Here is a 25,726-nt window from a genome sequence, read left to right as displayed (position 1 = left end):
CCAGGAAGATGTCTGAAAGACTAAATTGACCTACAATCCAACATGTTAACAATAAAATGATAAATTGAAACTGTATCAAAAAATGTAGCATGAATGACTTTCATACACTCAGGTTTTACATAATTTACTTGATAAGGAAAGGCCTGTACTCCACTTTAGTCTGGGTTTAAATGTATCCAAATACAGGGGTTTTGAAGAAACACCACTGTCCCCAGTCACCTAATCAAATAAAGTTTAGATTAATTAGTGGGGGAGGTCATAATAACTACACATAAACAATGTTTCTAGTACTATGCTAAAATTACTGATTAAAAAAATAGAGGGCCGGTGTTGGGCTCAGTGGTAGAACGCTTGCCTGGCATGTGAGAGGCCCTGGGTTCGATCCTCAGCACCACATATATATAAATAATTAACTAATTAATTTAAAAAATAAAAGATCAATCGACAACAAAAAAAAGTTTTTAAAAGTAAATAAATAAATAAACCCTGGACATTTGATAATTGGGCCAACTTGTGTTAATCTGGCTTTATACTAATAACCCTAAAATTACAAACAATAATTGACAATCTAGTGGAAACTGACCAGTCAAGATGAAATCTGAGAGGGAATAAGTTATCCAAAATAATTCACTCAAAGAATAGTAACAAATTTATTTTCATTTATATACAAAATAACTCAGAGCTGCGGATATAGCTCAACTGGTAGAATGCTTGACTGGCATGCACAAGGACCTAAATTCAATCCCCGGCACCATAAAAATAAATAAAATAAATAATTCTTAGATGACTTTTTCTTTTGAGACAAGATCTACACTGCTAAGGGTCTTGCTAAGTGACTAAGGTTAGCCTTAAATTTCCAGTCCTCCTGTCTCAGCCTCCCAAATCACTGGGATTACAGGTGTATGCCACCATGCCAGGATTAGAAGATAACTTTTTAAAAACACCTGTTTCTTGTTAAAGCAAAACCCTCTTCAAGGAATTGGGAGGAGGGACTAATAAAATCTTTTTTTTTTCAGTTAATGATTTTATTAATTTTTTTTCCATAAAAAATTTATTTTTTTTAATATTTTTTTAGTTGTTCAAAACATTACAAAGACAAAATCTTAATAAATGGGGGGAGGGGATTTACCGGAAGTCATGAAGAGTAGTTGCTCAGTTTTCACATTAGGAATTAAGTTTACTATACAAATGTGTGGAAATCCCAAGTGGTATCAAAAAGTTATGAAAGTCACAACTGTCAGGAATGCTATATGAGGGGGAAGGGTACAACAATAAACTAATTATAAAATCTGTTTCAGATAAAATTCAACTGAACTCCCATATTCACTCCTAAAGCAATAACTTGCTACAACTTTTACAATTAAAACTCAAGGAGCCGGGGTTATGGCTCAGTGATACACCACTTGCCTAACATATGTGAGGCACTGGGTTCAATCCCCAGCACCACATAAAAGTAAACAAATAAAATAAAGGTATTGTATCCATCTTCAACAACAAAAAAAAAAATAAAAATAAAAATAAATTAAAAATAAAAAACAATTTTATCAAATATTGTTTGCCTACTCCCTATCCTGACTTGATCTTCACAAAAGATATTAATCAAAGAGCTAAGTAAATAAAAATTACAAAGCACCAAGTTTTAAACAAGAAGTATACACATACAAAAAGATTAATCACAACATTCTTTCCTTGGTACTTTACATCATTCTCCTTAAAAAGGTAAAAAAGAGATCAATGGGGGCTGGGGCTGGGTCTCAGTGGTAGAGCTGCTCACCTAGCACCTGCAAGGCCTTGGGTTCGATCCTCAGCACCAAATAAAGAAAAATAAACAAAATAAAGGTATGGTGTACAACTAAAAAGTAAATATTAAAAAAAAAAAGAAAGAACAGACCTAAGAAAGAACTTTCCATAAACAAACACTAATTGGCTATACATTCAAAATATTTCACTCATAGAATAGTAAATTTGTGATGTACACTTTAATTCATGTGGTCCTGAAACCTACTTCAGCTAAAACATCTCATAAAGAATATTATTCTTCTAAATAATAACTGCAATGTTTACTACTTAATCCTACGCTAAACTTAGAAATTTGAAAGTGTTTAGCAAATACTAAATGTTGTTGTTGGTTTTTTTCAGTTGAACATGGACACAACACTTTTTTTTACTTATTTATTTTATGTGGTGCTAAGGATCGAACTCGGTGCCTCATGTGTGCAAGGCAAGTGTTCTATCACTGACCCACAACTCCAAGCCCCTGTTAAGTGTAATACAACTAGAAATCAATTTCAATACACAGAGTGGGAGTTGGGATTATTATCTTTGTTCTTGTGGTGGAAGAAATATTTTTAAATGTTGGAAAACAACAGTCATCGAAGTTTTAAGTATTGAAGTCACTATGAGTGTTAAATATTTTATATGAAATATACATATCATTTTTAAACCACTTAAAACATCTCTGGTAAACTTCTATAACTGAAAATTCCATTTTTCAACTAGTTCCCAATAAACCTTTCAAAAAATTCTTCCCAAAAATCCAGACTGTGATAATCTACAAAATCCACTACTATAGTGGTGTTCTCCCCTCACAAACTTTTTCAAAAACTTGAGATAGGCTAAAGAAAGCATCTCTTACCTACCTCCAAGAAGTCCACATCTTTTACTTTTTTTTTTTTACTTAACTAAAACAACTCAGAACTGGGGACTACTCCAGAACAGCTTATTCATTTATTACAGATAAAATACAGTGAAATAAGGCAGGAAAAGCAAAAAGCATGTCAGTGAACAGGAAAAAAATCCACTAACATGGCCTTTCCTTTGTGCTTACATTCATTGTTTGTGATTCAGTTGTGAACGTAACGTTTTTAAAAAAAGAAAAAAAAAACTATGATTTTTGTAAAAACCACAATTCCTTTCAAGAGGCTCAAACAAGATAGCCATGAGCTGTCTTAATTATTTACCAGGAAGGTATATATTAACTGGAGGTTCTGAGAAGACATTTCCCAAGATTTTAACAAGGGTTTGACCAATTTTTGAGAGCTACTATCTTTTAGCAAGTGCTGGTAACACTCAGGAGTTGTTGCTGATATTAGTTGGCATAGTAATGGACACCTAATGCTGTATTCTTCCACTATTTAATTCTTACTAGAAAACCAATAACTCTCGAAACTATTTTCTACTTAACCATTTGTAAATCTTATATATATAAGTCACAATACATACTGACCTGAGTTTTTCTCCATCAAATGCCAATTGAGAAAATGTATGGTACCAACTAAAAATGCAAGGGGTCAAGTTCAAACAATCGTCCCTTGGTTTGTGAGCCATGTACTAAACAGCAGCTTTAGCACTCATTAACTATTCAATTAAAATAAGAAGTTCCAGTTTGGGTCAATGGTAACAAATTTAAACTCACTAATCTCTTCACTGAACAAGGAAATAAACAGGGATAAAGAAAAATCCACTGGGGTATGAAAAGGGAAAGCAAAAACTTTAGAAAACACTGGAAGATTTTCTATTTGAAGATTTCCGATTAGTGTCTTTTCTCTCCCAAAGTAAAAGCCGCTTCCAAGAGAGAACAACTATGCCCAGGAACCAGCAAAGAAAAACACTCGGTGGGGTGTGGACCGGTATAGATAAGGGCAGACAGGGCGGCCTTGAGCCAAATCAGTCAGGAAACCAGCTGCCCACCGGAAAGTCCCTCCGGGTTCTTTCCCCCCCTCCCAGAGGCAGACGACTGGCTAAAGCGAGAAGGGAAGCGCCCAACACGCGCATGCGGATAGACGTCACGGCGTTCTCTCCTCCCTGCGGCGAGCCTGCTGTCGTCATGGGGCGGGGCCTGCCTGAAGGCGCCGCCGTTGACCCCGCTGTTACTAAGCGCGCGTATAGCCAATCAGCACCCGGCGCCAGCGCCGGCCGGCCTTTGAACTCGGCACGGCAACTTCCTGCTGTTTGGCGAGTACACAGTGCAATGCAGTATGTCTGTCAGCGCTGCGGCACAAAGGAACAGCCATTTTGTGACTGAGCTGGACCTGCACCAAGATGCCAGGGGCTCAGAGCTGTTGCCTGCGTTAACTATCGAGCTGTCTATTATTTCAGCATCGGAGCACCAAACACGAAGAGAATGGGGGGAAAAAAATGTTTGTGTAGTTCAGGTTTCGTTTATTTTCAGCCCTCTCAAAAAAAAATCCCAATTTTTAAAGTATTATCAGCGTCATAAAATGGCTGCCACTTAAACTGCCTGTTCCAAACCACAAGCACTGCATTATGCCATTTCTAATCATCCCCAACCTTTTAGACTAAGGGCGAAAAGGCTTATGAAAGCATAAGATTTTACTCGCACCTTGGGTTATCAAAACAAACCTGAATCAAAGGCAGACGATTTGGCCATAAATTTAATAAACTGTTAAGTTAAAACTGCAAACGTAGCATCTTAGAATACAGAACTGTGTGCACACAGTTCCATCCACATTTTCTTCTCCCCAGTTTTCTATTCTTTGATATTGCTGAAGTTATCCCAAGACAAGTGTACAGTACACTTTTTATGTCCATTGCCAACACTTTTAAATATTTAGAAATTTTTACAAATATCAAATGTTTTTAAAATCACATTTGTGAAAGAAAACTTTTTAATCTTCAAATAGTAATATACAACGTATAACATATTAGAATTGAGCATTAACGTCCAAATAATACAGGCTTACATAATCACTATTAAGTATACAGGAGTTACAAATACAGAAAATACCAGGTTTACTTAAACTCACACACATTCCTTCGAGTTCCTAAATTAGTTCAGACCAAAGTTTACTTGACCTGCAAACTCCTTTACTGTCTTGTGACTAGGGCTACAAAGGTGATTCTCACAATATTCCCTAATACCATGCTTTGTGCCATAAAAACATGGGCCCTTACAGATTAGTGACACAGGATCCAAGTACTAGTTAGAGGAAAAATTCAATAATCTGCTCACTAGAAGTAACAATGTACTACACTGAAGCAACACTAACATCCTTTAAACTTTACAATTTTAAAAGGAAGTGATGTCATAATTATGTACATGTATTAATAATGTATGCAATTTAGAGTAACAGTAATTTAAAAGTAACTCCATCTTCTTGTCAAGGAGTCTCTAATATTTTTGGACATTCATCAGGTGTATGATTTACAGAATACTTGGCAAAAGGCTTTAAATACATGGCTTCTTATTCAGCTGTTAACTCCAAGTAGTCAAATTCATAACAACTTCCAAGTAGTTTTCTAAATGAGAGTAAAAATATTAAAAGAATGGCAGCACTGCTCAGTTTTCTACATTAGAAAGCATTGATCAATGAAGTTAACCACAAACCTTACATAAGAAAGCCAAAACCCATGTGAGACTATGCAAATCATACACTCAAGGGAGCAACATTTTAGAACTGAACTTTTAATAATCTGTCAAATATATCTGGGGAAACTATTTCTTCAAATTGTCATAACTTTCCAGAAAAATCAGTGTACGATTAGTAGTTTTTGTCCTACATATAACCTAGTAATTACATGAACAATTCAATTTGAAAGACATCCAAAAATTATCTCAATATGCAAAAGTAGTTTGCAAATATATTTTTAAAAGAAAGGCTCAAGATATTTTAGTCTAAAGCAAAAGTCAACATTTGGAATAAACCATATTCAAAACTTCCAAATTTACTAGCCTAATAATTAGAAAAATAGTTACAGAAAAATAAAATCAAAATTGTGAAGAAAAAAAAAAACACATAACCCATCACATTCTTGTTAACTGCATGATTTAAAATTTATAACATGACAATTCTTAAAAACACATCCCAAAATGCATTCATGTACTTTTAGAAATTAAGATACAGAGATCATTTAACAAAAACATCTTAAAGAGTTTATTACTTAAATCACTAATAAGCTACTCCAAGGAATGTTAAACAAATTATGATTTGAACAAACAGTACATTTATAAGCTTCAGAAGATAAAGCATTCCAGGCGATTCTGTCGAAATAAATCAATAAATTTAAAGCAGCAACAACTAAGATATGAGGAAAAAATACTACATCTACCAAATTGAAAGCACAATCTTTGTAAGTATATAAATGTAAACCTTAAGTTATTTTAAATGTAAAATATACAATTATAAATAAAATCACAGTACAAACACAAAGCAGAAGTATATTAACAGCATTCCAGGATTTCTGTGATTACAGGTTTGATTTCATAAATTCAGGAACTGCTACCAAGTAAAGGTTTTGATAAATCATCAAAAATTCCTAAATTGTCAAGTGTATCAAAAGAAATGTAGAGTCAAATAAAAATATAAACTGAAAGGCATCAGTCAAAGTGTCCTTTTTGCAATTTCATTTTTAAATGTACATTTTTTCATTCATATAACTTTCTCAAATGTCTATTTACTATAATTTACTACTACAAGGCTCCTCTATGGCCCTCAGTTACAAGTTTGGATATCCGAGATTCTTCAAAGAAAAAATTTGCCTTGTATGTAAAATGGTGCAATGCAGCAATGGCTAAACCGACAAGGTCATTTTTCTGCAGCACAAAAACCTAAAAACTGAAATTTACTAACAGAAAAACTGTAGTTTACAGGAAAGGCCCCTTTGAATAAAGGTACCTTACCTTTTGACTGCTCTAAGAGGCCTTAAGTCACAACTCAACTTTCGCAAAATGCGACCAAAAAATTAGGGTGTGGCATATAAGCAATCTCAAGGTCACGCTTTAAAAAACTAATCCAAATCAGAAAAATACTTATAACACAGACAGCATTACATGTCTGTCAAGGTAAACAATTGTAAGCTGAGGTTCCCCCCCAAAAAAAGACAAAAAGGAAGAAAGTTGATAGCTCATACCTCGATGCATTGCTGTGTAGCGAACTGTCCTCCTCTTGGCTTTTGTCCTTATTTCTCATCATCTTTTTAATTCTTAAATATTAAGGGGGAGGGGGAATCTGTTTGCTTTGAAGTCCTGTGCCCAGGTATTTACTGTCAAAAGTTGAAAGAAAGGTAAGGTCCCGGCTCCTATGGATGGTTTTTATTATCAGGAACAAAGTCCTGACGATGTTAATGATATTGTTATAATGCACAACAAATAAGCACCAAAATACAGAAATATTCCCATTTTTTCCTTAAAAAAAAGAAACAGGATAAACCAAACACTGAAAGCATCACTATCAATAAGGAAAGTTTCTCAAAGTAACACACTGGATACAAATAACAATCTCTGTATCTTATTGCGTCATCCAGGAATTTCTCTTATTTACAGAAAATAAAGCAAACTTTAACACATAAATCTTTGAAATTATCACTAATGATAGTGAACTTACCTGATCCATGTAGTAATGTCCAAAGCAAGAGTCCTATCTACTAGTAGAAAAATATCAGATCCAAAATAATTAAAAATAAAGGCAAAATCCTCCTTTAAAAACGAAAAATAAATAAAATAATCCTCAAATATGTTAACTGTTCAAAAAATAAAGCAATAATTAATACTAAAACAGGTCCGGAAGAAAAAAAACCTCATTAGGAGAGCGCACAAAAATGGAGGTGCGCCATGGCTTCTAAGCTGGAAAAAACAACGACCTGGGCTCTCAGTACGGCTGCTTCTTTCCAACAAGGCACGAAAAGAAAGCTCCTAAAAGCTGCTTTTCTCCCTAAAAAAGGTTCAAATCGACCCCAGTAAGTCACTAGGAGAGGCAGGGGGCTGCGGGGGCCCCCTGAGGCTGCCCGAAAGTTAGGGAAAGTTGCGTAAAGTGAGGCAAAGGCAGGGAGCAGAGCGCGCTCTCTCTAAGGCACAGCCGCCATCTAGAGCCTCCTTCCCAGCTCTGAGAGCTCTGCCTTTGATTGACACTCTCTACATTTACCCCACAACTCAGGTGATGTACCATAGACCCACCCCTTCATCTCCACCAAAAAAAAAAAAAAGAAAAAAAAAAGATCCTCCATCCCAGGGAGCCTGAAGACCCCCACCCCCACACCTCCCTGCCCCTCCAGACCACCCCAACAGGGGGAGGGGGAAGGGCTTCTTAACCCCCTCTGGCTCAAGCACCCTTTTTAAGCCAGAGAGAAATGTAATTTGTTCCTTTTGTCTAAAGATCTGCTAAATATTTCAATCCTTGAGCTAAAATAACTTCCTCCCTGGACAGGAAGTGGTGTTTTATCAAGCCATTTTGAAATAGGGATAATTCTTGGAGAATCTAAAGCTCAGCTTAAGTACTCATCTTTTTAAAAAATTAACCCCCCATGGGCAAAATGTTTTCTAAATAAAAGTAAAACCTCAATTTTATAAATTAAATTCAAGCCTTGCATTCTTCATGATGCTTTAAAATCATTTAAAGACGAAGTTTAAGGGGGAATTTTCAATCCCAACTGGAAGAAAGGGGTAATTTTTACAACTCAAGAGCGCCTCCCTAGTGTTCACTTGCAGTAGAGCAAAAGTTAACAATCTTTTTTTCCCAAAAATCTCAGTATTTCTTTGTACACAAAAATCATTAACCCATTATATAACCCTGGATCTTCACCCAACAAAACATTCTCAGTATTATATTTTCTTCCCACACTAATTTAGGCAAAACAAAGTACTTCAAGAATAAGGACCAACCATGGTCACCTTTAAATCAGAAACCCAAGAAACTCCATTTCCAAACATCAACAGAACATACACATCTCCCAACCATTTCCTTATTACTTCAAATTAAATTTTAAGTGTATACCCATTTCAACAATGATAGGTTATTAACAATAGATCAGATCTGATGGCAAGTTATCAAGGTAATGTCACAGAGCAGTCTCCTAAAGATCAAAACCATAAGATCTAAAGAAACAAAATTATTACTGTTGTCAAAAACTATTAGTCAATGATCTCATCAAGCATCCATGCAGACAACACATTCATGTCTCCTTAAAAAAAAAAAAAATCCACTCAACTTTCCTTACTCAAAATTATATTTTTGTCAGAACCAGGTCCTTCCCTCACTACAGAAATCCATTTTAGAATTACAACCAACAAAAACAACAATGTTGAATCTAGGTAAACATAAAATCCACAATTAAAACTCCTTCAATTCTACAAAAACTTTAGTATCAAAATCAAAATCCACAATTGCACTTTGGAACATACACAAAGATCAAACAGCCCCTCATATCAATCAATCAGAACAAATACTACATGATTGACCATAGATTTGTCCACTATTATATTTGACATTAATCATAAACCCTTTATGATTATTTCTTACAAAAAAATTAACCTGAACTATTCTTCATTCTGCTATGAGAAAATATGATCAATGATTCATTTGTTCTATCAAAATAAAGCATATCAACTTAATAATATTATAGTAACTAAAACTATTATTAGTTATCAGCAACAAATGAGAACCTGGTACTTGAAATTCAAACACAGGTAATAATATGGCATGGTGATTCATTTTAAATAACCAATTGTAACAATAAGGCACAAGATACCAATCCTGTTTGAAATGTACATAAACTGTATTATACACATTACCACAAACTATTTACGTCTTTTTGTATAGACCCTAAAGACACTTCCCTATAAATCCAACACATCTTCCCCCAATATTAAGACAATGAGACATCAGTTTAACTTAAATATTTAGATGAATATTCTACTGCAAGATGTTTTATTTGTAAAATTAAAAAGCGAAGGTAAAGGGACCATTTCAATCAACAAAGGATAATTCAGAGAGAAACAACTGAGTTTGAGGGCAACAAACACTGTTTCAAAAGCTTACTAAAATATGATGGCACAATGAATATTCTCTGATTATCCATTGATTAACTTGTTTTGCAAGGTGTTTAAAAAAATAAAAATTCAAGGAATTCACCCAAAACTTATAAACACAAAATCACATTTTAATCAAATGACCATCCCAAAGAACAAATAAATTTGTAAAGCTTGGTCAAAAATATTAAATCTTAATCAGCCAAATAAAACACTTTCCAGCACACCATTTTCATTTTACCAGCTTTATTCACTATACTTTACTGCTGGGCAACTCTAAAAGTCAAAGTGTTAATAAGGCGGTAACTGAACATATAAGACTTCTACTTAAAAAAAAAAAAAAAAGGCCCAAACTGAGAAATTTTTAAGTGTTAGAAATTTTATTAAAGTTAACATTCCATGAGGTCATGCTCAAAACAAATCAAAAGGCAAAAAATTCCAAGCATACAAACTACCGTGCTGTCTTCTCCAAGGTCAAAAATGCACTGGTTTTAATGATACAAGTTTTTTGAAAGTCAAATCCACTGTCCATTTGTGTTGGGTAAGAAACCTATATCTTCATTCATTCATTTCATGGAATCCATGTTAAAAGAACCCTGTCTTGGTTGTGTATTATCACAGCACTCTTGTATTAATCCATTTTCCTCATGTCCCCATAGTGGACTGCCATCTTGATTTCCCAGTGGTAAGGTCCATTTGAGACTCTTCAAGCTGACTGGGTGCTTGATAAAAAAAAAAAAAATTTAAAGAAAAAAATGCTGTTGGAATACCAATAATCTTATTCCTTCAAACAGAAAACATCCGCCCACCATGAAGATATCCTACCATACCCCAAACTTTTAATTCCATTAACAGTTTACATTTATGAAACTATTATACTGAAGTTATATGCAAGGACTTCTAAAACAGAATCAATGAAAAACTTACACAAATAACTAAGTTCTTCTGTAAGCTACATTTGTATCTAATAAAAAGGGGCACTAGAGAGTCAAATTTTTAATATTTAATACTAGTATCATACTGGGTACACAAAAAGAAAGAACAAAAATTCAAATTCAAAATTCCTGGAAAGCTAAAATTACAGAAACACTGTGGATTCTAAATCTCAATGCAGAAAAGTTTCCAAGTGCCTTCAAAGAAAACTAATTATAGAAAAGAATCTTAAGGGATTAAAAAAAAAAGCAGAAGATCATAGCATACTTTTCTAGTCTAACATGTTGATTTTGTTTAGATAAATACAAATGGCCTATATAAATGGCACCATTTTTACTTACACATCTGAAAATGCAGAAAATATGAAGCCACCAGGAAAAAAAAAATGAAAAACATAAAATGTTAACCTTGCTTATTGGGTATTTGCTGTAAAATGATATCAATTTCCAAATTATATACAACTAAATACTTTCAATGCCAAAATATCAAATGTTCCTCAAAGAAAAATAAAACTATAATGTAAATAATTTGGACTAATGGAACAGTGAGAAGCCAGGTGATTTTACCACTAAGAAAATTATCTGGATTCATCTTGATAAAACATAAATGAAAAAACAAGTTTCTACCCTTTCTTCTCTATAAATCTTACAACTCTCAATCTCAATTTACAGAGACAGAACTAACTTGTAGAAAAATATAAAGTCATTTTTTGCTCATTGAATGTAAATTTCCATTTCTATTATTAGGATATGTTGTCTATTACATAACAAAACCAAAAAGATCCTGACACTCTATTAAAAGAGAAATGAGTGATTAATTGTTACCTTCAAAAGCAAGATATTTCTTAATAGACTTTGGAGTTTTCTCCTGTCTTTAAATGAGAAATAACTCATTCATTCCCGTAATAAAGTATCTTCAATTTGTCTTATATATTTCTTAGAAATTAAGAAATGATGGCTATTTTTAATACAAACATACCATTTCCCTTTGAGGGGGAAGGGCAATATCGAGATTGAACCACTATAGGGGCTCTCTACCATTTAGCCACATCCCCAACCCTTTTTATTTTTTGAGATAAGGTCTCACTAAATTGAGGAGGGTGGCCTCAAAATTTTGATCCTCCTGCATTAGCCTCCCAAGCAGCTGGGATTACAGGCATGCACCACTACCCCAGCTCCATCATTAATTACTCACCATTAATTATAAACCAAATTCTCCTCGATCTCTATTGTTACAATGAAGGATAAAGCTCTAAATTATATTGGTGATATAAATAATGATGATGCATAATGACACTAATTCACTAATAGCATGTTACAATCACTAACAGCTACAGGTGCTATTTATTCATTTTGGTACATTAAATGAGAAACTCACTGGTTTATATCCTGCCAAGGAACAAGAGGTAAAACTTGGATGATAATATGAAATTTCTTTTCAAGACTATTATTTAAAAAACAAAAATAGTAAAAATATCAAAAGGCAATCAAATGACTTCAAAATTATTCAAAAAATGTACTAGTTTATATGACAATATTAGATTAGAAAATAGTAGCATTATTTGTCATACCATCACAAAAGCATATATTTAAGACAGAAAAAGAAAATTGTAAAGAAAAAATGCTATTAGAAAAAGCAGACAACTCTTATGACATTGTAAAGCCAAAATCAATCTAAACTCCTGCATATCAATACAAAGCCAAAAGTGAGAATTTTGCTAATAAGCAAAAGCACTAATACAAGAATCAGAACTAATAAAACGTCAATGAGGGATTCAGAGGTAATACATTTATATTCATGGAGTTTCAAATTCTTATAAAAACTAAATTTGTAAATAAGCAAAGTTTCGTTAAAAAATGAGAAGGGAATTAGCCATAAGTTCTGTGAGGCTGGAAATTTTCTTGCTAACAAAATCCATAGATCATCTGTGAAACAGAAATAATTGTATTATCTACCTCTTCTGGCAATAGTAAGGATTAAATGAATTAGTGTTTGTAACACATTATTTGGCATATAGAAAGATCTCAACAAATGTTGGCTATCGTCCCAATGTACCACACTAAGCAGATTACTTAAGCACCTCAAATACCAAATGAAAATAATTTATATTCAAAAGTAAGGCTATCTCAGAAGAACACATAGGATCGTAGGACCAATTATTTAAAAACAAAACACATTCCAATTTAATGACGGAGTATTGTATTAAAATATAATCAGTATCCTTCAAAAAAAACCTTGGATAGGTTTCACTTATCAAAGCCCTACTCCACTTCCCTCTCCAGTAACTCATGAATTACTACAGACATACTTACTAGATGATGCTTTAGTCTAGAATTCCATAATTAAAAAGACTTACATCTTTTCTATGCTTCACACATAAGGCTCAAGCTCATAATATGAATAGTTAGAATTTTCCCACTTCAGTTTTCACTAGGTTTATATTTCAAGGAATATATTCTTGTTCCAAGAACAAGTCCCACAGCAAAGGGGAAAGTTTCAATGGCAACAGGATAATGATTAACTACTAGCCCTTCAAATCCTCCACTTATGGAAAATAAGAACATGAAATGAGCATATAAGTCTTTTCTTGCATTTGTACTTCACTAAATTTCTTGCAAAAACACTGGGCCAGTAGAAACTACACTGTAAACTGAGATGCAAGAAATGGCTTTATCTGGATCAGAGGACTCCCCAAAGAGTCTACCACTACTTCTCAGCAAACTATGCCATTTTTCATAGCAAATAAAAATATGGGGGAAAGAAAGGAGTACATGAAAATGATTGATGATTCTTAAATTTTAAAAAAAAGGTGGCTCTGCTGGGAATGGTGATGCACATCTGTTAATTCCAGCAGCTTAGGAGACTGAGGTAGGAGGATTGAAACTTCAAAGCCAGCCTTAGCAATTTAGCAAGGTCCTAACCAACTTAGTGAGACCCCCCCCATCTCAAAATAAAAAGGACTAGGGATGTAGCTCAGTGGTTGTGCACCTCTGGGTTCAATCCCTATACCAAAAAATAAAAATAAAATAGGTGGCTCTAATAAAACTGTCATTAAATTAATGTAATTTATATATATTATTTTAAAATTTAAACACATTTCAAAATCAAAGAATCAAACAGATGCAAAATTACAAATCAGAGCAAAAATTCATCCATCCCACCATGTAACTGAGAATCTTGGTGCTTACAATATGATTTCAATCTCATCTGTACTTGATCTTTAAATGGTAAAAATTTACGTAAGAAAACCCTAAAAGATGAACTCACATTATACTGCACTATTTTAAAAAATTGCTTAAATTCTCAATAGAATATATAAACAATTCCAGGTCTTATAAAAGATAGGCATAAAAACTAACTACAAAAAAGATCAGCTTATTAGAAGAAAAAGGTCACTTATAATAACCAAGAAAAGGAACCCAGAACGTTTTACAACTCAATCAAATATTTCCAATTGTACCTATTAGTTTTAAACTTGACTACGTATTAACCAAGTTAAGAATTAGGGGAGGTAGGGAAATATCAAGATAATCAGTTTTAATTTTAACTGAGTCAAAATTTTGTTTTTCTAAAAATTAATATTTAACATTTGTTTTAATAATGAATTTCATTTTCATTTTTTAAATTCTAAATACAAGTTGATGTTTAACAAAAACTATATAATAAATCAACAAGTATTTATTGAGCATCTACTATGTACAATGCAACTAACTTCTTTAAAACACGATCAGAAATGAGCCTAGTAACTGTACATTAAGAAAGTTTCCAGCTTTATGCTTCCTCTCCCTCATCAAAATACAAAAAAAAAAAAGGAACAAACATTTTGCAGTCCTTGGTAGCCATTTATACAATGGGAAGCCATGGTAGAAATTAAGAGAAAAATTTCTAGAACTAGACTCCCAAATATTTCAAAAGAATTACTCTTATGAAGTAGCTAGTATACAATTACCTAAAAAGCCCTATTGATGACAAATAAATCCATTTGAGGATTCATCCAAATCCATTTAAATAAAACCACCCACCATAATCTTTCTCACTACTTCTCAGTATTGGGCTTTCAAATTTAAGGAAGTTCAGAATTCCCTAATTTATTCAAAACAATTACAATACTGAAAATCATTTAAAAGGTATGTTGTATTACCCAAAGAGAACCCAAGGACTCCTGAATTATACATAGGCAAGATTAAGTTAACAAGTAAAGACAGATCTAGAACAAATGTCAGCAAGCTTTCCGTAGAGGACCAGTAGTAAATTATTTTAGGTTATGTGGCTATTTGGTACAACTGCTCAACTTTTAATACTATAGCATGAAAGCAACCACAAAGCATATCAATGAAAAAGTACAGGTATACTGCAAAGAAAAACTTTATTTACAAAAGCAAGGGTAAGTTTCCAACATCCAAATCTAAGACAGAATGTCAGAAACAGGTTCAACTGTGAGTTTGTTCACATTTTAATTTTATCTAAGTTTAAGTAATGAAACAGAAAATAGGTAAAATTAATAAGTAAAAATGTGATTATCAAACTTTACACACATTACCATATTGGTATTCTTGTACTATTTTTTAGCTTTGATAAATTCCAGTATATTTTTATGATTCTGACTCAAAAAAGGGTTCATTCACAAATTAAAACTACAAGCAGATTAAACATGTAAATTAAATAATACTTACTAAATGTTTCCACCAATGATTACTATGTTGTATGGGCCCTTTAGATTGTTCCGTCTGGGGAGTCATACTTCTGTAGAAGACACAAAGAATACAATTTTATACATAGGAAACTACAAAATGAATTTGGGGGTAGGGGCCTTACTGGTGACTGAAACCAAGGAACACTCCACCACTGAGCTACATCCCAGGATTTTTTTGAAACAGGGTCTCACTAAATTGCCCAGGCTGGCCTGAATTTGTAATCCTCCTGCCTCAGCTCCCTGAATCACTGGGATTACAGGCATGCACCACCACACTCAGCAAAAATAAGATTGTTTATACCAAAATGTATACCATAATTCATACTGAAATTTTAACATCTTATAAGGATCACTCACCAACAAACCAAGGTAAACATGTATTTGTGAACAATATGGTCATGCACAAGACAGAAATACTCTGAAGAATCTTAAATTTGGTTCACTTTTAGAATAAATCACACTAAAATTATAAGCCTAAATCTCAGCCCCCATGAACTCCAACAGATTAAGAAAATATTTGAGTTTTCTAGGTAGATCTGATAGGCAGCCAGAATTGAAAATAAAGCCAACATCACTCCCAAAGATGCACAATTATTTCATCTTCTGGTCTTTCATCTAATTTACTTTCAAGCCTTCTCAAAAATGATGCACTGATATTGCCATATTATTTCACATTATCATGTATTATATTCAACATAAGGTACATAAGCATGTACATAACCAACACTAAGATAAAGTGTTAGAAAACTGAAAGCATGGTTTCAAACTACTAATTGACTGATCTAGTGGAACTAAACAACACTAACCCTCTATAAAATATGTACTTGGTAATAAACTACTATGCTTTTCACTAGTTAGACTTAAATGTCTGATAAGTTAACATGAAAAATAGTGTTTCCCATATCTCAAATACCTTTGGGGCAGGGGGCATTGCTTTTCTAAGGCTGGCTTTGAACTCACAATCCTCCTATTCTCAGCCTCCACTGGAATTACAGGTGTGTGCCACCTCGCCTAGCCCATATCTCAAATACCTTCTTGTGGGGAGCCATTCTCCCATGTGACTGGGCAACTCCTGGTTTGGGTCTGAGGCGCTCTGGCTAAACTGTGTTGGAGCTTTCCTGACCCTCTCCTGGTGTGAGAGCCTGTCCGTGTGGGGGTGTGACTGACCGCTGACCCCGGGGGTCAATCACTGACCCTGACCTTGGAGTGTAGCCCCCCTCAACCTTCATTGGATGGAATTCTCCCCTGAATTTCTTGTTCCCCAATAAAAGGCTACTCCCTGGCGTGCTCCCTCTCTCTCTCTCCTGCTAGCCCTGAGTAATCCTTGCTGCCCTACCCGGTGGTTCGAGATGGGAACTAGAGGGGGAGCCGTCTCAGACCTGGTCATAGAAAAAGGTAACTAAGTCTGTGTGTTTATTTCGATCTCACTAGTTAACTTTTATGCCAAGAACCTGGGCACCAAATTCCACCATGCGACCAGCGCAGAAAGTTCCACATTTGAGACCAGCCTCAGCAACTTATCGAGACCCTATCTCAAAATAGAAAAAAAGGCTGGGGATGTAGCTCAGGGATACAGCACTCCTGGGTCCTATCTCCAGTTCCACATTAAAAAAAAAAAGAAGTAGCGATACAATAATACTTAAAATATGTAACAATTTAAAGTTTTTAGACAGCAAAAGGCAGAGCTTACCTTTAAGATTTAAGTTAAAACTAAGGTACCAAAATGCTGTTGAAGGACTAGCTTTCAAGTTAAAGGGTATATATCCTGGTTTATCTTACCAAATCTAAATTTCATTTTGACAAATCATTATCAAGGAATATAGCAAAGAGCTGACTTAAAATTACTATAAAGCACTCCTGGGTTTAATTCCCAGTACCAAAAATTTTTTTTAAAAGTATGTATACTAAAACATCTTCCCAAAATGTTGAAGCAATTCAAAAGAAATACGCTTTAAAGCTTCTAAATTTAATCTGATCCTATAAGGAAAAGAAGATTTTGTGAAGACAAACCTTAAATCAACCATCTAAAATAACTGATTTAATCCTTTAGAGAAGGGTAGAGCTGACTTAGTCTTGTCTTTTCTTGTACCAGGGATGGTTAACCATCCAGGGAGCCACTATGTTGCTGAAGCTGACTCTGAACTCAGGATCCTACTGCCTCAGCTTCCCAAGCTGCTGGGATGACAGGTGTGCGCCACTGTACCAGGCTTGACTTAAAAAAGAATTTCAGTGAAAGAAATTTCTAAGGGAAATCCCTAATGCTGATCAGATAATCTACTTAACAAATAGATTAGCTAGTAGTACCACAAATATGTGCTTTTGGGTTCCCCCACACCAAAACGAAAAAAAGAACTTGTATCTTTACTTTGTACCCTCAGGAAAAACGACTGATATCAGTGTCTCCTTTCTCAAAATTGACAAAGTCTGTACTTTGCCATCCTTTGAAACTGGGAATGGAAGAGCCACGTTCATCTTAAACAGACTATTAAAGTTGATGTTTTGCTTGTATTTCTGTCCTACATATTTCCCAACATTATAATTTATGATTTAATAACAAATTATATAAATTACCATTAGTTACTGGATATTTTAGAATAAAAGGTTTTAGTTACTTAAAATTCCTTTAAAAACTTTGAAAATTTAAATTAAGTCTAAAATCTAGAGCCATGTGAAACACAGGAATCTTAAAAATATGGTAATGATAGTTATAAACTATCATTACAACTATAATGATAGTTATACTATAAAGTCATTAGGAATCCTAAGAAAACTTAATTCTTTAAGAAAACTCAAAAACCCATTACAGTTAAAAAAAAAAAAAAGTAGCTTGATAACCTAAATTAAAATTATTATGATCATCACATAGTACACTTTAAAGACTTAATTGCTTGCTTAGGAAATACTCAATTTCAAACAAATGACTTAGTTTCAAATATAAAAGGATTGTTTTCTGAAACATGGACCTATCAAGTATTGCATAATACGTAAATCAAATTTTTTGCCAGATTGTTATACAGAATATAACACATAATTGGTACATAAATGTCAAGTAACATATTACTTATGACATTATGCTTCAATTTAAATTATAAGGACCTTTTTGAATATAATTATATTTAATAGCCAATTTGAAAAGTTTGCATCCATCTGAAAGGGGAAGGTAGCAGGTAAAAATGAGAACATTTATCTTTGAAATGCATAAAATTCTTAAAGGAAGTTATACAGATTATACCAGGCATGCAAACTACAAGCATCTTGTTTATAATGTTGTACACTACAAAGATTTTATGAAAATATATTCAACAGATTAAATATCTTTATTAAAGTAATAAATAGAAAAAACAAAAAATAGGGGCTGAGGTTGTGGCTCCGTGGCAGAGCACTTGCCTCACAAATGTGAGGCACTGGGTTTGATCCTCACTTGCCTCACAAATGTGAGGCATTGGATTCAATCCTCAGCACCACATAAAAATAAATAAAATAAAGATATTGTGCCCATGTATAACTAAAAATTTTTTTAAAAAAAAGAAAAACAAAAAAATAATTTTATTGCAGCATTCTAAATCCTTATTGTTTAAAGACAATTTTGCACCTTAATTAATTTTCCAGTGTATCTATTTCTACTACTAATATTTGGAAATGACCAAAAATCAATGAGAAAGTCAAGTATACTATCACCCCAGGTATTATGTTATTCCAACAGCTTCAACACAGAAATAACACAACTTGTAATGCAAAAATGAGTCTGCATGAGAATTAAATATTCCTTACCATTATTTTCATCACAATTTAAGAGCTAAGAGGTATCTTAAGAGATTATAAACTCTAAAGCCTTCATATAAATTAAGAGGATGAAGGTCTATAGAATAAATGTCAAGACTGCAGAGCTTGCTACATTAGAAGCTGATCTCCTAATTTAGCTGAATTTTGATTATATTTTTCACCTTTGATTAAAGCAGAATTTAGAAATGCCCTCAAATTATCTTTCTTTTTCAATTATGCCTTTCCAGAAACAATAAAATCTCAGAGAAAAAAAAATTAACTTGTTGTTCATAGCCCAAATTTTTTAATAGTTAAGAAACTATAAATAGAAAACTAAACTTCAAGAAAATTACCTATTTCATATAGTCTAGACTCTAAATGTCAGGTCATTGTTTATAATACCTGTGATCTAGCTACAGCACAGCTTCTTTCATTCCTATGGAATGTCAAGAATTTTTTTAAACAGAAAATCAAATGCAGTCCAACCTAATCACATAATCACCAGATTTTTATAATACAAGCATTATTCCAAAATGCTAAAATGTTATCACTTGGTATGAGTGATACAAATATGTCACTTTGGTTCTTAAGCAGGAAACTTTAGTATATAACTTACCTTTCTTATTAAACAATTTCAAGCAATATAATACTATATACACCATCTACTATGCATCTTATAGATAATATAATTTTACCAATGTAGAATAATATCTACATTCACATTTGCCCTCGTATGCCGATCAAATATGTCCCCTATATAAGATTGGCTCAAGCAATAAATATTCAAACACAGAATATAAGCATTATTATTAAGGATCCAAGCACATGTAGATCTTTATAAAATGTAATTTATTCTAATCCTTTATACCTCGTGTGTTATAACAAAGTTATATCCCATTAGACTGGGGATTAATTTGGTTACTATATCACTTCGAAGTCTTGTTAAAAAATTACTGATACGAAGTTAAAGATAAAAAAGCCTCATTTAAAATTTCTCACCTTAAACTCATTTTTTCCTCCAACAGATCAAATTACACCTTTGATAGGCCATTATAAATATGTTACCTATTTGTACTTAAAACTTACGCTTTATAGAAAATATCTAATTCTCATTTTTCTAACAATGCCCAATTCATGAATGCCAATTTGATATTTTATCAAATTGCACAGAGTGAATCTAATCTTGGCATTTGTATTAAAGAACCCTGGAATGAAGAAAGTCAACTTTTTCAGTAGGTTCTACCTGTAAGACACTATATAGTTAAGTTATACATTTCTTTCTGCACAAAATAATAAACAAAAATTTAATCAAACTGTTGAAAGGCTTGAAAAGGAAAAGTTAAGCAAAAACAAAAACAATAAAAATTCCCCTTATCACCTATTCGGATCAATGGAATCAGCCAACACCAACCAATAAAAAGATTGTACTTTATTTTTCACGTAAATTCCAAAAACAAAGATAAACTTGCCCTTATTTTAATTATTCTTAAAAGTCCCCAAACTATTTCTCATTTTATTTCATATTTCCTCTGGCCAATCATTTACTAATAACAACTTGACATTAACTTCTAAATTCAATGTTATCTTTGTATGAATGAAAACATTTCCTTAAAAGTACCAGTGGGCATATTTTCTTCATTCACTTATCCAGTTTTAAGATGTTAATGTATTGGTTCCATGGTTTATGATTGAATACTATTTCTACCTATTATGGTTTAAAAACAATTACTAAGCTATAAATCAAAGGTTTCTTTATGTGCAATTCATCTAGTTTCCTGGAAAATAGCTAATTTTTATATCTGTTTAAAAATAAACTAATGAAGAAGGAAAATGATTATTTTAAATACACTTAATAAAAACCAGGATATGATGGTACATATTTAGATTTTGAAATTGTAGCTGTTTAAAGAATCTTTCAATCAGCAAATGCAAAAATCTAGGTCATCCCTAAAATTCGGCTGAAGCATTAAAAAAAAAAAAAAGGGTAAGGAATGTACCTCTACATTTTAATGATATATACTGATGACTCTACTACAAATTTAACCGTAACCCTAAAGAACCATTTTATAGGGAGGTATTAAATGTCTTAATGTACCATATAATTATATTCATCAATGTAAATCATATGCATTTTACCATGCATCAACTATTTTAATAGCAATACAAAAGTGTTCTGATGTAATTTAATGCATCTTTTTACATCCCCCCCCCCTTTTTTTTTTAACAGATAAGAATTCTAGTTCGGTTTATGTCTCATTGACAAACTTTAGTGACATTTTCCTACCCAAATTTCAGTAAACTACTCAAATACAGATGTTGGATAAAAACATTTACTTACTTACTAGATAAAATACAGACTTTCCCAAAGATCTCCTTAATCCTCAAGGATAAAAGTGCAATGTCAGTCTTCAAAATGACATACCTTTTGGGGGGGAAAAATAGCATTCTAAGTAACTTACTAATGAAGCAATCAACAATAAGTAAAAATTAAAAAACAACTAATTATATAAAAGAAACAAAAACTGAAATCTATGCTCAAAACTGATTTTTAAAATGTTCTTCCCTGAAGTTGATAAGTATAAACAGCAAACCAATTCAAATTTTCCAACGTATTTACTTTTTTCAAATATTTACAAAATTAAAACCATTTGCATGGTATATTAGAGAAGAAAAGAAAAGAATATCTCTTTGGTACATAGATTTCCCCAAAAATAAATCAGTCTTTCTTGCTTCCAAAATTAAACAAAGGCGTAACAGATTTTCAGCATTTTAAACTATTCATGGCAACATTACATTACAATGGCCATGCTCAGATTCTTTTAATTTTTCATTCAGTGAAAAGGTTTAAAGGCTTTTTTAATGATTTCAGATACCTACTCAAATTCATAATCACTATTTTAAAAAGTCATACATTAACGTTCACTGCTTATTTGAAATATAATCAATAAAAAACAAAAACAAATCATAATAAGCTAATTTTATGTCAAAGCAATAAAAATTTACTAGATCTTACCTGGGATAAAAGATGTATTTGTTCAAACCATCAGCAAATTAATTTTAAACTCTGTAAGTAACCTTAAAAAAAAGAAAAAGAAAAAAAAGATGATATCAATGTTTTGATTTTTAAACATTTCTTGGCCAAAAATTAAATGTGATGAAACAATAAGAAAATATTTTAAATGCAAGATCTATGGACAAATTAAAGAGATGATTCATAGACACACAACCTGTACATTTATGATTGCAGATATTTCTTATCTTTACTATGTATCAGTCTTTGTTTCCCACGTTTTGGTTGTATTGACAAATACTAAGGATTAAGGCACTGAAATTATTAAAAAGATATAGAGAAAATTTGACTCCTTAAACAGATTTGAGATTATGACCTTGTTTTTATTTTTCCTCTTTTGATGCCTGGCAATAAACAAAACAAAGGAAAAGTTTACCATTTTTAAATAATATAATCACCTCAAAATTTCCTTTACCATCTAGAAATACCTTTTACAGTTATGACTAATTAAAAATTGACTGCTTCTGGAGAAATTAATGAAGTTTAAAATGGCCACTGGTTACTTTAAATTTTAAACTACAAGTTATTTGATCTCATCAAGTGGGATATTAGCTTTGTCTTTTAAACAAGTCTAAAACTTGAAGTATGTTTACCATTACTTAATTTCAAACCAGGGTCTTGGATATTTTCAGTCTCTCTCCTCCTCCATTCCATTTACATGTAAAAAGATCTTATGATGTTAAAACTGCTAGCAGTTTTTTTGCATTTCCACTCTTCAAAAAAGGTTTCTTTCTAAAGAACTAGATTCTAAAAGACTAGATTAAAACCACAGTCAATGTTCAAAAACCTCAAATATGTTGATTTAAAGGACCAAACTCAGCTCTTAAAATTAGAATCTGAAACAACATTCTGTAAAATGAAGATATACGCAACTGATGTAACATGTACCACTATGCCAAAGCTATTCAAAAGCAATTTTACTGGTAAAAATACCTTTAAAAATGTGGTCAAATAAACCAAGATCTTTGGTTTCAGATGTACTACGTAAGACTTCCTAACACTATTTTTACGCAGATCTGTACCCTTTCAACACAAGAGCTCCGCAGAATGAAGACAAATATATTCTAAAATACACAAAGGTTTGTGCATTCCTGGTTTGTTCTTCAAACCATTAAACTTAAATTCCTCTTCAAAGATTTTCAAAATTAGAGACTATAGAGAACGTTACAATTTTTTGAAACCTGTATTTTCAAAATACTATGCCGTTTTTAAGCCATCTAGATTTTTATACATGCAACAAATGCAACAAATATGGCTCCTCTTCATCGCCCATTACCGACAGCAGTCCTACTTTAATATTTACACTACGAGAAAGTAACTTCACGAAGAGATTTTGTGTCAGAATACTCCTTTGTAAAAGTTTTTCGATCATGGTTTATAACAACATACAATTAAAAAAAAAAAAAAGGAAAAGATGATGAACTTCAACTTTTAAAGACTAGGAACTGACCCAACTACGTTTTAACATTCAGGTGTGATAAGTTACAGATAAGGGCTCCTTCCGACCTTTTCAAAAAGTACCAAACAGTATATTTAACCATATTCAGGTACCAGGATGTCAAGTGAATTTGAATAATTACTCCGTAAAATAAACTGTATTAATCAAACGTCATCATCTAGCACCGTAATTATCAAATCTATACCCATTAAACTGCCTGGACGATACACTAAACTTGTCTTCGTAATTTTTGAAACACTAGATGCACTCTTCCAACTTGCATTTTTAAAAGACAACCTTAACGTTATAAAAGATTTAATAAACAGCAACACTGTTCACATCTATAATACTGCAGCCGTTTTCAAAATCAGCTTTGAAAGAGTTAAAAGCCAACACCCAATGGGGGAAAAAAAAAAGACAAGTTTTATTTTTGTTTTAAATGTAGTCAGGGTTCCATTGTTCTTTTAAATTCGACCTCTAAGATGAGTTCCCACCTCATCACCGGAAAGAGATTAAAAAGCTCCACGGTGGAGAACCTGAAAAGGATTTTTTTTATCCTAAATAACAAAATAACTCACCGGGACATGCAGGGGCTCTCCTGGTGCGGTCCCCTTTGGGCTCCCGCCTGCGGTCCCCCGCCGCCGCCCCTCGGCCGCCAGGTCCGGTCCCGGCAGCAAAGCCGCCCCCCGCCCATCCGCGGGTCTGCGGTAGGGCCCCGCGTGCCCCCACCCCCGCCCGCGACCCCGGCCCGCGGCAGAGACGCATCCCGCCGGGGAGAGGCGGCCGCGACCTTACAGGGGTTTTGTGGGGAAAGCCGGCCGGCGAGGCCCGCCGCCCCCTCCCGCTGGCGCGCTCAAGGACATTTTGCTTTTCCTCCCAAGGACAAAGGACAATAAAAGGAGCCGGGGAGCCACTTACCGGGTATAACTCGGCCACGGGCACCTTCTGGTCTCCATCTTCGATACCGGGACTGACCACCCGCCCGAGCCTCCCGCCCACGCTCGGTCCAGACGGCCGAGAGCCGGCGCGCCTCCGCGGCCGCTGCCGCAGCCCAGCTTTCGGCGTCGTGGGCCGGGCAGCCCTGGACGCCTCGGCACGAGCTCCGGCACCCGTGCGAGGCCCGCCTCGCCTCAGCCACGGCCACCCAGCTCCTGCGGGCTTCCGGGCCGCCCGAGTACAGCTCCCCGCCAGCCAGCGGACACCTTGGCCGCGGCAAAACGTCTGACAGCTCTGGGTGCTGCTGCCTCTCCGGCCATCTTGTGCCGTGTGTGTGTGGTGTCTCTCCCGTCTCCTCTCTCGGCTTTACTCCCTCCTCCTCCTCCCCCCGCCCCACACACCACACAACATGGCCTCTTCGCTGCGGCGGCGGCGGCTGCCGCGGCTGCAGGAGCTCCACGGAGCTCCAGCACGCTCCCCTCCCCCACTTTGCCCGCCTCCCGCCTGCAGCCCCGGGCCCCAGAGCGCAAGCGCACCGCTGCCCGCTCGCCGCGGCCATTGGCCCTAAAAGCTTCCTGCCATTGCTTCCCGGGAGCGGCCTCACGCACGCTCGCTGGTCTTCCTCCCGCCCAACAGCAATTACTTTCATCCTATTGGCTAGTTATGACACCACCCCTTCCGCCACCTCCACGCGGATAGGCTTTCCTCAGTGCTTTTCACCGCCGGTAGGAGTTTCTGGTTGTCCCGAGAAGTCCCGGACCGCGATTGGCTGATATTGAAACCTTTGGGTTTGGAGATGAGGTGTTGGTTTTCGCCCCGCAGTGCGGACCCCTCCGGTCTAGTCAGAGGTTTCCTGGTTTCCGCAAGGCTAGGCAAGAATCATTAGTACAGAACTCTACAATGTGACGATTTCATCTCTGAAAAGAAGCTCACGTCTCGATGTTTCTGAATTCAGATTTTTGTGTTCTTTAGAGAAATAAGAGAGAGGAAAGAAAATGACTGACAGGATGATGAGCAAACAAGATGCAGGTCCATAGCCCGTTGGCAGGCAGCCATGTCCTCAAGATTTTTCTTCTAAGCAAGGAGATTTTTCTTCAGGGTCACTGTCAGGAGCAGTGGTTTTATATGGCC

General features: G+C 34.5%; 2 protein-coding genes across 6 annotated transcripts in view; both read right to left on the bottom strand.

Moving 5' to 3' along the window:
• Positions 1 to 7,962, bottom strand: part of Chd2 (chromodomain helicase DNA binding protein 2) — a 127,078-nt gene extending 119,116 nt beyond the window's left edge. For both annotated transcript variants that reach the window (XM_076851398.2, XM_076851399.2), the window contains exons 1-2: positions 7,344 to 7,962; positions 6,871 to 7,002 (exon numbers count right to left, since the gene is read on the bottom strand). In XM_076851398.2, the coding sequence (XP_076707513.1) occupies positions 6,871 to 6,932 (62 nt within the window). In that variant the 5' untranslated portion in view covers positions 6,933 to 7,002; positions 7,344 to 7,962. The remainder of the gene's footprint in view (positions 1 to 6,870; positions 7,003 to 7,343) is intronic.
• Positions 7,963 to 10,121: 2,159 nt separating this feature from the next.
• On the bottom strand, positions 10,122 to 25,217 carry LOC143395643 (uncharacterized). Of its 4 annotated transcripts, none has more exons than XR_013090789.2 (5): positions 24,578 to 25,055; positions 22,165 to 22,226; positions 21,490 to 21,573; positions 15,370 to 15,439; positions 10,122 to 10,485 (listed from the first exon to the last, which is right to left on the bottom strand). XR_013090789.2 is itself a non-coding variant. In XM_076851397.2 (4 exons), exons 1-4 carry the CDS (start codon positions 25,152 to 25,154, stop codon positions 10,330 to 10,332), a joined length of 333 nt encoding a protein of 110 aa, XP_076707512.1. In that variant the 5' UTR covers positions 25,155 to 25,217; the 3' UTR covers positions 10,122 to 10,329. The 4 variants fall into 4 exon arrangements, 1 of the variants encoding a protein (XP_076707512.1); XR_013090790.2 differs by having other exon boundaries at positions 21,494 to 21,573; XR_013155376.1 differs by lacking the exon at positions 24,578 to 25,055 and adding an exon at positions 24,238 to 24,324.
• Between the last annotated feature and the right edge of the window lie 509 nt (positions 25,218 to 25,726).

The sequence above is a fragment of the Callospermophilus lateralis genome, chromosome 3 (assembly GCF_048772815.1).
Source record: "Callospermophilus lateralis isolate mCalLat2 chromosome 3, mCalLat2.hap1, whole genome shotgun sequence".
In the NCBI taxonomy this organism is placed as follows: Eukaryota; Metazoa; Chordata; class Mammalia; order Rodentia; family Sciuridae; genus Callospermophilus; species Callospermophilus lateralis.
This window is presented reverse-complemented; position numbering and strand designations above follow the sequence as displayed.

Coding starts and splice junctions, on each gene's coding strand:
- LOC143395643 (XM_076851397.2), bottom strand. CDS start 25,154: ATGGCCGCGGCGAGCGGGCAGCG. Junction 21,574..25,131: donor GCCGCGGCGAGCGGGCAGCG/GTGCGCTTGCGC, acceptor CCCCCCCAAAAG/GTATGTCATTTTGAAGACTG. Junction 15,440..21,489: donor GTCTGTATTTTATCTAGTAA/GTAAGTAAATGT, acceptor TGTCTTCTACAG/AAGTATGACTCCCCAGACGG.